This window comes from Lepidochelys kempii, chromosome 7 (genome assembly GCF_965140285.1).
Source record: "Lepidochelys kempii isolate rLepKem1 chromosome 7, rLepKem1.hap1, whole genome shotgun sequence".
NCBI lineage: Eukaryota > Metazoa > Chordata > Testudines > Cheloniidae > Lepidochelys > Lepidochelys kempii.
Window position 1 is genome coordinate 33,461,153 of NC_136386.1, and position 11,469 is coordinate 33,472,621.

At 46.2% G+C, this 11,469-nt stretch overlaps 3 protein-coding genes across 9 annotated transcripts in view; 2 read left to right on the forward strand and 1 right to left on the reverse strand.

Moving 5' to 3' along the window:
• The window catches only part of LOC140914383 (RNA-binding protein 4B), a 71,458-nt gene that overhangs the window by 30,548 nt on the left and 29,441 nt on the right, over positions 1–11,469 (reverse strand). The gene's annotated exons all lie outside the window — the stretch shown is intronic.
• The window catches only part of CCS (copper chaperone for superoxide dismutase), a 30,128-nt gene that overhangs the window by 9,457 nt on the left and 9,202 nt on the right, over positions 1–11,469 (forward strand). The window lies entirely within an intron of this gene.
• Positions 1–11,469, forward strand: part of LOC140914380 (RNA-binding protein 14) — a 36,171-nt gene that overhangs the window by 2,024 nt on the left and 22,678 nt on the right. For 3 of the 6 annotated variants that reach the window (XM_073352034.2, XM_073352036.2, XM_073352037.2), the window contains exon 2: positions 9,068–10,682. The exons of 2 other annotated variants lie outside the window; for them this stretch is intronic. In XM_073352034.2, the coding sequence (XP_073208135.1) occupies positions 9,068–10,682 (1,615 nt within the window). Of the gene's footprint in view, positions 1–4; positions 6,594–9,067; positions 10,683–11,469 lie in introns of those variants that run through there. One more of the 6 variants, XM_073352035.2, reaches the window with a different exon arrangement.

Genomic DNA, 11,469 nt, shown 5'->3' on the forward strand with positions numbered 1-11,469 from the left:
AGGAATCCCTTCAACCAACCTCTCCCTGGGAATGGAATCTCCTCCCCCAGCAATATGGACCCATGAGTCATGATTAAGGCTACAGTTTTGAATCATGGGTATTTTTAGTAAAAGTCATGGATAGAAACAAAAAATCGTGGCCTGTCCATGACTTATACCATTAATACCCCTGATTGAATCTTAGGTGTAGGGGAAAGCCCGTGGCACCAGCTGCAGGGGGGGCACTGCTGGGGATGGGGGGAGCCCTGGAGGGCCAGCGGCTGCTCCAGCTGCCCTGGCACTGATGCTAGGAGCTGCTGATCTGCAGCAGCTCCTGCTGCCCTGGGACAGCTGCTCTGGTGAGGCTGGCTGTGGGGCCGCTCCAGCAGCCATGGGTATGGTTGTCTCCAGGGTCATCTGAGCAGCTGGCCCCGGAGACAGCCACACTGTCTGCTGCAGAGGTCACAGGAAGTCACGGAATCTGTGACTTCTGCAACCTCAGTGTGTGACAAACATGGAGCCCTAATCATGATGGAGTGTGTGATGGGATCCTCGGGGTGCAGCCTGGGACTGTGGGATCGCTGTGCCCCCTGAACTGTCAAGCCTGGGCTGTCTCTCACAATATCGGGTGCTGTCATCACTCGGCACAACTGCACGTGGAGCTCCACACCCAGCTAGATTTCATGAATGCTCCCAGAGCCACTCATGAATCACAGAGGGAAAGGCACCAGCCCAATCCCCCCAGCCTTGCATCTCAGGCACTGTTCAAGATGAGCAATACAGATTTATTAATTGGTTCACCACTTCATCAACAGAAAGTGGATATACACCAGCCTTTGCAAAACTCACTGGTAAAGATAAACAGTAAAACACATTTACTGACTACAAAAGATAGATTTTAAGTGACTATGAATGTTAGGCAAAAAGTCAGTTAGTTACTAAAAGTAAATAAAATATAAGCATGCAGTCTAAACTCTCAACCCTATTAGACTGGGCAACATCTAGATTAAGTGTTTTTTTCCAATGCATTGGATATTGTAGTTCATAGTACACAGATTTCACACTTGAAATCTGGGCCAGTCCCCTCAGTTGGAGTCTTCAGTGTCCTTGTTGCTTGCAGTGTAGGTGGGTGAAGGAGAAAGGCCCAGTATGTGGCCACTGTGTTCTGTTTTATTCCCTCAGTCCCATGTGCTTGGGGATCACCAGTCCAGGCATATCTGGGGGCATTGCTCAGTCTCCAGCTAAGATTGAGCAATTCCCCTGGTATGGCTTCATGTAGGTTAGTCTTTGAATTGTAGCTCCCTTGCTGGACAATGGTGGTTGATGGGTTGTTTGGTTACTTTCCTTGCTGTTGCCTCTAGGGAGCTAATATCTGACAGATTCCCCAACTTACAGAATGTTTTAGTGACAACCATACAACACAATTCTCATAACTTCATATGTGTTAATGATATACGTATATGGATAGAGAAATGACTTTCAGTAGATGATGATAACTTTTCCACAGATACCTTACAAGGCATGCTTTATATGTAAGATCCTGATTATATAAAAATCAGGAATATGGGAGTTAACAGGACGCTCCCCCAAGCTTATAGAATGTAACAGTCGAAGATACCAATCCTCTCAGTGGAGCAGGGCCCATGCCACAAGACTAAGTCCAATATCTTCCTTCACCCAAGCAATTCCAGCCTGTGGTGGAGTGCCACATGGTTAAAGATATTGACCACTTGCTTATGGGCAGACACGCCCTCCCTACATCTTTCTTTCTTTCCAGCAATGTGGGCCTGTAGTGGAGTGCCACGTAGTCCAAGGTACCAACATCCTCATGAGGTGGAGACCCCCACCAATATCAATCCAGCAGTATGCATCTGGTGAAGTGAGATGTTACCATAGGTACTGATTGCCTCACATTTATGGGGGGGCATATACTACCCCCAACTCCTCCCTGCACCAGTGGGGGACTGTGAGGCCTCTTTAGCAAAGCATCAAAAGAGTACCAGTCTTCCCGTGGAGCAGATATTGCACCCAATCTCTGACCTGTACTAGTGGGGAGTGGCAGAGGCTTTTTCAGCAACTGAGGTATAGAAATTGCCAAAACTACTAATCCTATCTGGGGGCAGAGACCCCTTCTAATCCCTCATGGAGCAAATAATGCCCCCAAAATTCCCTGTCTTTGCACCAGCAGGGAATTACTGGAGTTCTTTTGGAAGTATGAGTCCATGTGACCTAAAAGGTGCTGACCGCATTAATCCTTACTCCACATGGGGCAGATACTCCCCATAACCTCCTCCTCCCCCCCCCCCCCCCCAGACACACACCAGTGGAGAGATGAAGGGGTTGTTCCAGGTACCGTGGCAGAGCGCAACATCAACAAAAGTACTGACTGCTCCCACCCCCCACTTTCACGGAGCATTTACTTTCTTCCACCAGCAAGTGGGTAACATCCACTCTAAACTTCACTGGGGCAGATACTGCCTTAATCCATACTCTTCTGCCCCAGCAAGATGTGTGAGGCCTCTTCCAGCAGTATGGATGCATGGAAGAGTACATTGACAAAACTACTCACCATCCCACCTCACCTCTTCAAGGAGAATGTCCCCCCTCAATTCAGCTCCTATACCTGCTGGACCTGTGAGGTCTCTTCAGTTGGTACAGGCGTGTGATGAAGTGTGATATCAAAGGTGCCAACAGCATCTAACATCCTCCCCCCCCCCCCCCCCCAGTCCTTCACTGTGACAGTGTGGTCTTTGCGGGTGTGTGGAGGTGCCCTTCCAAGGGGAGGAGAATGCAAAAATAGGTTGGGAGAAGGGCACAACCATTGCAGCAGCCAGAAGGTTGAGGGGAAGAGTAAAGGAGCAGAGACCTCACCCAACCTGATCACAGCCAGGAGAATCAGAGGGAGATATGGATAGAGGAAGGATAGCAACCAAAGGAGGAAATCTGGGGTTACATTTTGAATGATGGGGCCATCAGGCAGAGTTTAAGGGACAGTTGAAAGAACCCCAGCAGCTTGGGCGGGGGTGGGGAAGAGTGGGTTATTTTTTCACTGGGTATTGCCAGTGAACAGTGGAATCCCCTTCCTTTTATATCAGTCTGACCAATATGTTTAATCCTCTAGCTCTTGGGAGTCTGGTAACATTTTCAAATGAACATGGGAGTGGGTAGGCAGGAGATTAATGGTGTAAATTGGACAAGACAAATACAGTCTGAGGATTTAGGTTGCAGGGCAAGAAAGAAGGTTTAATGAAGCAGGAGAGATGAGTGAACAGTATTCATAATTATTATTCCAGCTTCACTGGAATTTGGCAGACTTTATAGTCGTTATAGTCAGCTGTTTGACTACTGTCTGATGAATGCTGCTGAAATTCATTGAACAATATATCTGAAATTATCTGCTACTCCATCAGCTCCAGTAACACAATTATTACATAAAATGATGATTTAAGTTCTGGAGCTAAACATAACACAAACAATTACTGTTGCTTTATATTGAAATATTATGGTAGCACAGGCATTTCTCTCTAGCTATTAGGCTTAGATGTAGGGTTAGTACCTGTCAGGTACATTTCTCTAAGCCTTAGATAATGTCCTCAAAGGTGGATATATTCTCAAAGCGCACCCTGCACCATCAGGCAGTTCATGAGCCTATTGTCAAATGCATCATTTCAAAATTGCCAACACCTCTCTACTTGTCCTGGAATACCAGTGATGTAGGCCAGTGACTGAGTGAAGTACTTTTGAGCCAACCACCCTACTTCTTCCCTGCATAAAAATTCCCTTTATATCCTGCGCCATTTTCTAGTGTCCCGGAGCCGCCGTCATGTGTGACACTTATATGGGACCGTTTAATGGACAAATCACCACCACCCCTTTCCCTCATACAGGAATTGTACATTGAGAGCCCTGGTGCTCCCATCAGCTATGGTATCTCAGGGCCAGTAACCAATACTGCATTCTTTTCAGCTTCATGCCACCTTTGAATGCCTCATTCCTCTCATTACTTGTAGTGTAATCAAAGGTAATTACTCTGCTCTCCAGGAGACGCAATCATGGAGCAGGGGTTGATACTCCTTTCTCTTGCACCTGCAGAGCTGTTTCAAGTGATATGGACCTGCCACCAAATGCAACATGGGTAACCATTTCTCCTTCACCAGTGTAAATACCCCTTCCAGGCCCAACCTCTGTGCCCATGCAGCTGTTCTCAAAAACAATACCATAACAGCCAATCAACTACAGTTCTTTTGGGGCCTATATACACCTCTATCATCCCAGCACTTCCAGGGGACTACACAACTTTGAAGGGCTGGCCAAAGCCCAAAATCCAGTGTAATGAAAGGTAACAGACTTCCTTGCCTCAAAGGCTTGGGAGCAGCTCCATCCCCAGAGCCTAGCAGGGGGATAGCAGTAGCTTTCTGTGTCGGTTCTTCTCCGTTTCCTCTCATTTCCTTTTAGCTATCCTTCTCTTTTGATGCTATATTATTTTCCTTTATCACTTTTTTCCTGCCTTTTTGTTTGTCTATTTGCAAAGAGCTCCATGCAGCCTCCCTTTCCTCCAAATGCCTGTGTCATGAAGTGTACAATCTAAATAGACCCCTTGCCTTTCCTCAGAGGGGTTTAACTGCCTCTCACTTCCAGCATGGTGTCTTGGGAGAAAATAATTTTCCTAATCCACATATTATGGCTAAAAAGGGCCCCCTCTCCCAGAGCAAATTCTCCTAGCTTTTCATCCACTATATTCAAATATTCCGTGGCAGACTTCCCAGCTTCCTGACTCACCAAATGAGCACAATGCACTCAGAGTCCTGTCTGCACAAGAGCTGTGTGTTCCTTCTGAATGTTATAAAGTTCTTCATCCAGGGCAAGGTGATGAAATGCAGCATTTCCTGGACCTAATATTAAATACAACATGCTCTCCCCATACTGCGTGCTGCCTGTTGCTGCGGTTGGGCTACCCTTCTCTCCACAGGGCCCAGCTCAGCTTTGCAGTGCCTGAGTTTGCCATGGACTCATTTCAGAGTGTGGTAGTGCAGAACAGTAGCATCTCTAATTGCATAGTTATTTCCCCTTCCTGTTTAGGTAAATAAGGCCTCTTACACATGGGTCCCAAGAAAAAATTCCAAGTGTCACCTGTTGTATGGGCTAGGTTTGAGTGACCTAGACTCGCCATTGATTGTGACCTGGTTAACTGCAACCCACAGAACCTGTGTGTACTAGTGCCACTGGAGGCATGGCCTATTAAATAACCTTTTCTTCACTGTAAATAACAATCCCTTCCCTGTGCCATGCCTTGCACAGCCTGTATGGATTTGAGGATGGAGCGGGATCTCAATTTTGGTGTTGCCAGCTGCGGTTTTTCCCTTCAAAGGATCTCACCAGCCCTTCTGCCCAAAGCTTTGGCCTAGGGTTTGATGTTTTGGGCTCAGGCCTAAGCCCAAGTCTCCCATTTAGCATGAGAACCCTTTGCTGTGGCCCTTTGCATTTTCATGCTGATCTGCTAATACTGTTGCTGAGTGTCTTACCTTCAAAGGTTGTGTACCAATGTTACTGCTTTTTCCTCTACCAATCATCACTTGAACTGACCAAGAGTATTCAGCCTGCCTTCTGTCATGCAATTTAGATCATTTATACCACATGCCACTTGTTCACCATATAGGAACTGACCAGCACAGATGCTTCCATATGCTTTGTTCATTGTGCAATAGGGAGCCCTTTTCTCAGGGTTCTAATGTGCTCAGAAAATGCTGAGCTTTGGGATCTGTTTTAATTCAGGAAGAGAATGAAAGAACCAAACCATAAATAGTGGTGATGGCTCTTCTGTAATTACTGGAGAAAACGAATCCTGGGTGTTTCACCTGACTTACTTTAATGCCCTTATCTTCACTTGCAGGTGGTTGATAACAGTCCAATATGGTGTAATCTGCACAGCCAACTCAAGTGTGTTGAGATGTTTGCTGACTTCTTGAGATACTTTGAGAGATTTATTTTTCAACTTTTTTTAGCTGCCTAGATCTGAGCAAGTCACTGTGATTCGTATAGCACTACTCTATTTGGACTAGGGATGTGGAAAATTCTTCATCAGTTGGAGTGTCTATGTTGAAATTGTGTGTGCCTCTTTTTCAGATACATTCTATTTTTGCCCAAAACAGGCTGGATTCAGCAGTCACTGGACGAGATTATCTTGCCCATGTTATGCAGGAGGTCAGATTACATGATTATCATGGTCCCTTCTGGCTTTAAAATCTACAAATGTAATCTGTGAATCTATTTTCATAGACCTGACCATCACACATGAACAACAGATTGTCATGCCCACTTACTAAAAGACCGCACCATAATAGTATTGCTGAAAACTATTTTTCTAGTGCAGAGTCCTTGGGACCACCTGCTTCTATAGGCAGAAATCAACTATAGCATTACTGGTGTCCAAAAAACACCAGCTTCTCACCATTCACCAAACATGAAGGCCAGTAACAAGAGCAGGCAAGATCTCTACAACTCCTTGATGTATATAAGGCCTTGCTGAACTTGCGAAATCCCAAGGTTTCATTTGGCCCTGCTGGTAATAGCAGAAGGATGGTTGGAGGCACTTAAAGAGAGCCTGTGAGGCACTGGTGCGTCTGATGACTTTGGACACAGGCAGATCTTGCTTGCCTATACAGTTGGATGTTTTTCTAGTACAACTGTTTGAATCGCTGGAAGCCAGCCTTGCTGGTAGGGCCCTATTGGGCCAAGTGAGCCCTTGGGAAAGAGGGGTGGGGTTGGGAGTACAGCATGGCTCCAATTCCTTCATTTCCAGATTAAATTTAGTATTTCCATTCTGTCTTGTTGGTTGAGAAAGATGGCCTATTTGTGAAGTAGGCCAGCAGAAGCCATGTTTGAACACTAAGAATCCTTACCATGGCACTTCTGAGTTCCTAAGCCTACAGAACCCCTGGAGAGGGTGCCCACCAGGGACAGTGCAGCTTCCCATTTTGCTGGTCCCAAGTCAGCCCTTGCAAACTGGGATTCAGTACATTGGAAAAAGCTCCTGTTGCTTCAGGGTCCCCAAAAATGTGGCAGATAGGAGTTTCTGGAACAATGAATTTGTGAGCTATGCTCTGCCTGCTAAGAATGTCCAGTCCATGAGTGGCCAGTTCCATTCTCCTTTTTGTTCATTATAAAAGAGCTGGACTCTCTGTAGAGGCAAATAAATTGAAATGACTTGCCATAGCCCTCAATATAGGAGTGGAGAAATAGCATGGTCTGAATTCTGCATCGTAGCAGGGAGGTTGAGCAGTGGGGCTTGGGTGGGCTGATTTTCATCCCTTGAGCTGTTAATTCCCATAGTGTCCTCTGCGTTTAGGGGCTGGCTCTGTCATCTAGAGTAGTGGTTCTCAAAGCCAGTCCGCCGCTTGTTCAGGGAAAGCCCCTGGCGGGCCGGACCAGTTTGTTAACCTGCTGCATCTGCAGCTTCGGCCAATCGCGGCTCCCACTGGCTGTGGTTTGCCACTTCAGGCCAATGGGGGCTGCGGGAAGGGCGGCCAGCATGTCCCTTGGCCCGTGCTGCTTCCCGCAGCCCTCATTGGCCTGGAGCGGCGAACCGTGGCCAGTGGGAGCTGTGATCGGCTGAACCTGCAGACACGGCAGGTAAACAAACCGGTCTGGCCCACCAGGGGCTTTCCCTGAACAAGCGGCGGACTGGCTTTGAGAACCACTCATCTAGAGCATAGGGATCTAAATTATGAAGTATTGGATTAGGCATGTGCTTTGTGTTCAGTAAAATTCTAGTGTCTTGTAAGAGTGTTTTTTCTAAACTGCTTTAGAATTACTGCTGTTGGAACATTCCCTAGCTCCTGTAGTGTCATAAGTGTAATAGTCACTTCAAGTGTTTTGCTGGTATAGACTAGAATTATGCCTACAAGAAAATATCATTCTAGATTTCCGTGTGTAAGATAGTTATCTCAGTCACGGTAGCTTTGAATTTAGTATAGCTATTATGTTCAACCTGAGATCCTTCCACAGACTAAAACTTCATTATTTTTTGAAAAAACTAAGGGAAACCATACAGTTTCTGTAAGTCAGAGGTAAAGATTCCAAATGATTAATATATGTAGACTTTAAACTAACTACACTTGCCATGCAGGGAGGAAATGATAGTGGATTTGGTTGTCAAGGATGATGCAGCACAGAAAATGTGCCTTTTTGAATTAAAAATAAATTGAGAAACTAGAGGTAAATCCTTTTGAAATACTGAATTTTTCAGTGTAATTGTAAAGCTTACACCCTACTGAATTTCAGGATTATTAAAGTCAGAGTAGTCGTGGGGCTGCTACTTTTTCTACTTATTTGGCTTTTTAGAATATAAAAGGCGCCCAGTCTTGGTTCTAGATGTTCTGACATACTTGATTTTCACAAATACTTAAACTGATTGCTCACTCCACAGACTAAATATACTTTATTAAAGGAAGATCCTTTTATAGATATTAAATACAGTCCTTCTAACCCTGTTTAAGTTTGTCTTCTATAGTGTAATATCTTTGACAAACTAGAGCGTTCCAAAGCAGATTAGTTTGGATGTTTTTGCAAGATTAGCATGACCTGCTGGAAGAATCTCCAGTTTATGGATAGCTAGTGATAGTTTCCTTCCTGAAATTTCAAGAAAACTGTATTGGTTACATGTTCTTTAATGGCACAGAATGGGCCAAATTCTACTCTGGTATGACTCCATAAACTTCAATTTGGCTCAGTGTGTTCAGGACTGAATGAGACAATATTGCAGAATTTAAGGTTTTGGGAACTATTTGAGGGTATTTGTATACAAACCTACTGAGCACATGGATTTCTTTCTGTGCCATGATTAGATACTGGTGGGTTTTTTCTACATTTTTGTTAGAATAGACTGCAGTTTTCATAACATAGCAGCTATGGTAAATTGGGGTAATTTAGCTGCCAGCCAGCAGTGTATTAGAAAGGTTACAATACAAACTCTGTTTATACCCAAACTGCATTTAAGCAATAGCAGAGAGATGCGTGCATCTGTTAAGTGTTCGATCCTGTAATAAATGTCTTGTCTTCTTCACTGATAACCCTCTGTCTACTTTATCAGACTATGCATTTGTTCACATGGAGAAAGAAGCAGATGCAAAAGTTGCCATCGAAAATCTTAACGGAAAGGAAGTGAAAGGAAGAAGAGTCAATGTGGAACTCTCTACTAATGTTCAGAAAAAGGGGGCAGGACAAAATGCCCAGGCAGGCCCCAATGCTGACAAGAGCAAGAGAGCAAGTGTGGACTATAGAGAGAAATATCAACCCAAGATCGATGGTTATGAGCAGCTTAGGCCTACAGACTCTACGTATGCATCAGTCTCTGCAGGATATACTGCATCCTCACTCTACGATTATCAGCAGCGCTTCGGTGGCACCAACACTTCAAGCAAATACAACTCATTTGATACTCAGACAAGGCAAGCATCTCCCTCATATTTTGGAAGGGATAGAAGCCCAATTCGACGATCACCAACAAGAATCGGCTTTGCCACTGTGTCGCTACCCATGACAGCACAACCAGCATCCTACAGAGCTCAGCCATCAACCTCACTGGGTGCAACCTACAGAGCCCAGCCCTCTGCATCACTCGGAATGTCTTACAGACCCCAGCCAACAACGGGACAGGCAGCATCTTACAGGGCCCAGCCCTCGACCTCACTTGGAAATACTTACAGAACCCAGTCCTCTGTTTCACTAGGAGCTTCTAATACCCAGTCTGCAGCCTCATCACTAAATTCCTACAGCGCCCAGGCTGCTGCTTCTTACAACACCCAGGCTGCAGCTTCCCAGTTAGCCTCTTATGGGGTCCAGTCCACAGCAACACTAGCATCATCCTATGGAGCTCAGCCTTCAGCCACGCATGCAGCCTCTTATGGTACTCAGCCTGTGGCTGGTTACTCAGCCTCCTATGGAGCTCAGCCAACAGCCACACATGCAGCTGCTGCCTATGCAGCTCAGCCTGCGGCTGGTCACACAGCCACCTATGGAGCCCAGCCTGTGGCCACGCATGCAGCCGCCTATGGAGCCCAGCCTGCAGCCAGCCACTTGGCTTCTTATGGAGCCCAGCCTGTGGACAGCCACTCAGCCTCTTATGGAGCCCAGCCTGCAGCTACTCTCTCAGCCTCGTATGGTGCTCAGCCTGTGGCTGTCCATTCAGCCTCATATGGTGCTCAGCCTGCAGCTGCTCTCGCAGCCTCGTATGGCGCCCAGCCTGTGGCCGGCCATTCAGCCTCGTATGGTGCCCAGCCTGTGGCCGGCCATTCAGCCTCGTATGGCGCCCAGCCTACAGCTGTGCTCTCAGCAACCTATGGTGCCCAGCCTGCATCCACTCTGGCTGCATCTTATAGCAATCAGTCTGCAGCAGCTTCCTACAAATCACAGGTCTCTGCTCCACTGACCACACCCTATAGAACACAGTCTTCAAACTCAATGTCAGCTTCATATACAGCACAGCAGCCCTCCTCTGTTCCCTTGGCAGTCACTTTCAGAGCTCAGCCTGTGACTGCATATGATGGGCCAACCCAGCTTGGACAACAAGCAACCCCGTATTTGGGACTGTCTCAGTCTTCTGCTGCTGCTGCCATCGCACCACCATACGAACGCACCCGCCTCTCTCCTCCACGGAGTGCTGGCTATGACGATCCTTTCAAAAAATCATCTGCTTTGGCTAAAAGGTATGCTGCTAAGCCAGTGATAGTACTTTGCACATAAATAGAACCTCTCATCCAAGGATCTCGATGTGCTGTCCAAGGGACTAGAGGCATTCAGACTCAATACAAGTCTATTGGTCTTCGCCTTTATAAACTTGGTTCTGCTTCACCAAAAGGTGGAAATTCCCCTGCTAATACATTACACTAACTTACTGTTTTGGAAGCATTGACAGGGTGGGAGGTGAAACTCGATGCATTATTAAAATGGTTTCCCACTCTGGCACTAATACAGATCCTTACATAGTTCCCCCTTCCAATTTCTTTGCTTCTGGTGCGTCTGTCTAGGGTTAAGGGTGGGATAATAGGCTGGCGTGCCCCTCTTTCCGGTCTGCAGATTCTACTGGATATTTATTTAGTGTTTTCTTACAGTTTTGTGTGAAAATTGCAAGATTGGCAGCCCCGGGGACTGGAAACTTCTACCTAGGGCGTGTATACCCCAGACAATGGCACTGCAGATTTCTTGCACTCTACCACAGACAGTATGCCTTATCCCTCACTTGGAACTACAACCCTTAGGGCTAAGATGGGGAGTTCAGTTTCTCTCACAGGTTGGCACCTCTGCTTACACTGCGAATGAAAGATTCAACTACTGTCAGTTGTGGTGGTGCTGTGTTGTAGGTGCCTGCTCTCTAGGAACTGGACTGAGACCACTGTTACTGACCTGGATTGGATTTTAACCAATGTCCTCAACCCCATAAGTCGTCAGACCAGTCCTCCCTATTTTCAGTGTTTAATAAGTAAATGGGCTGCA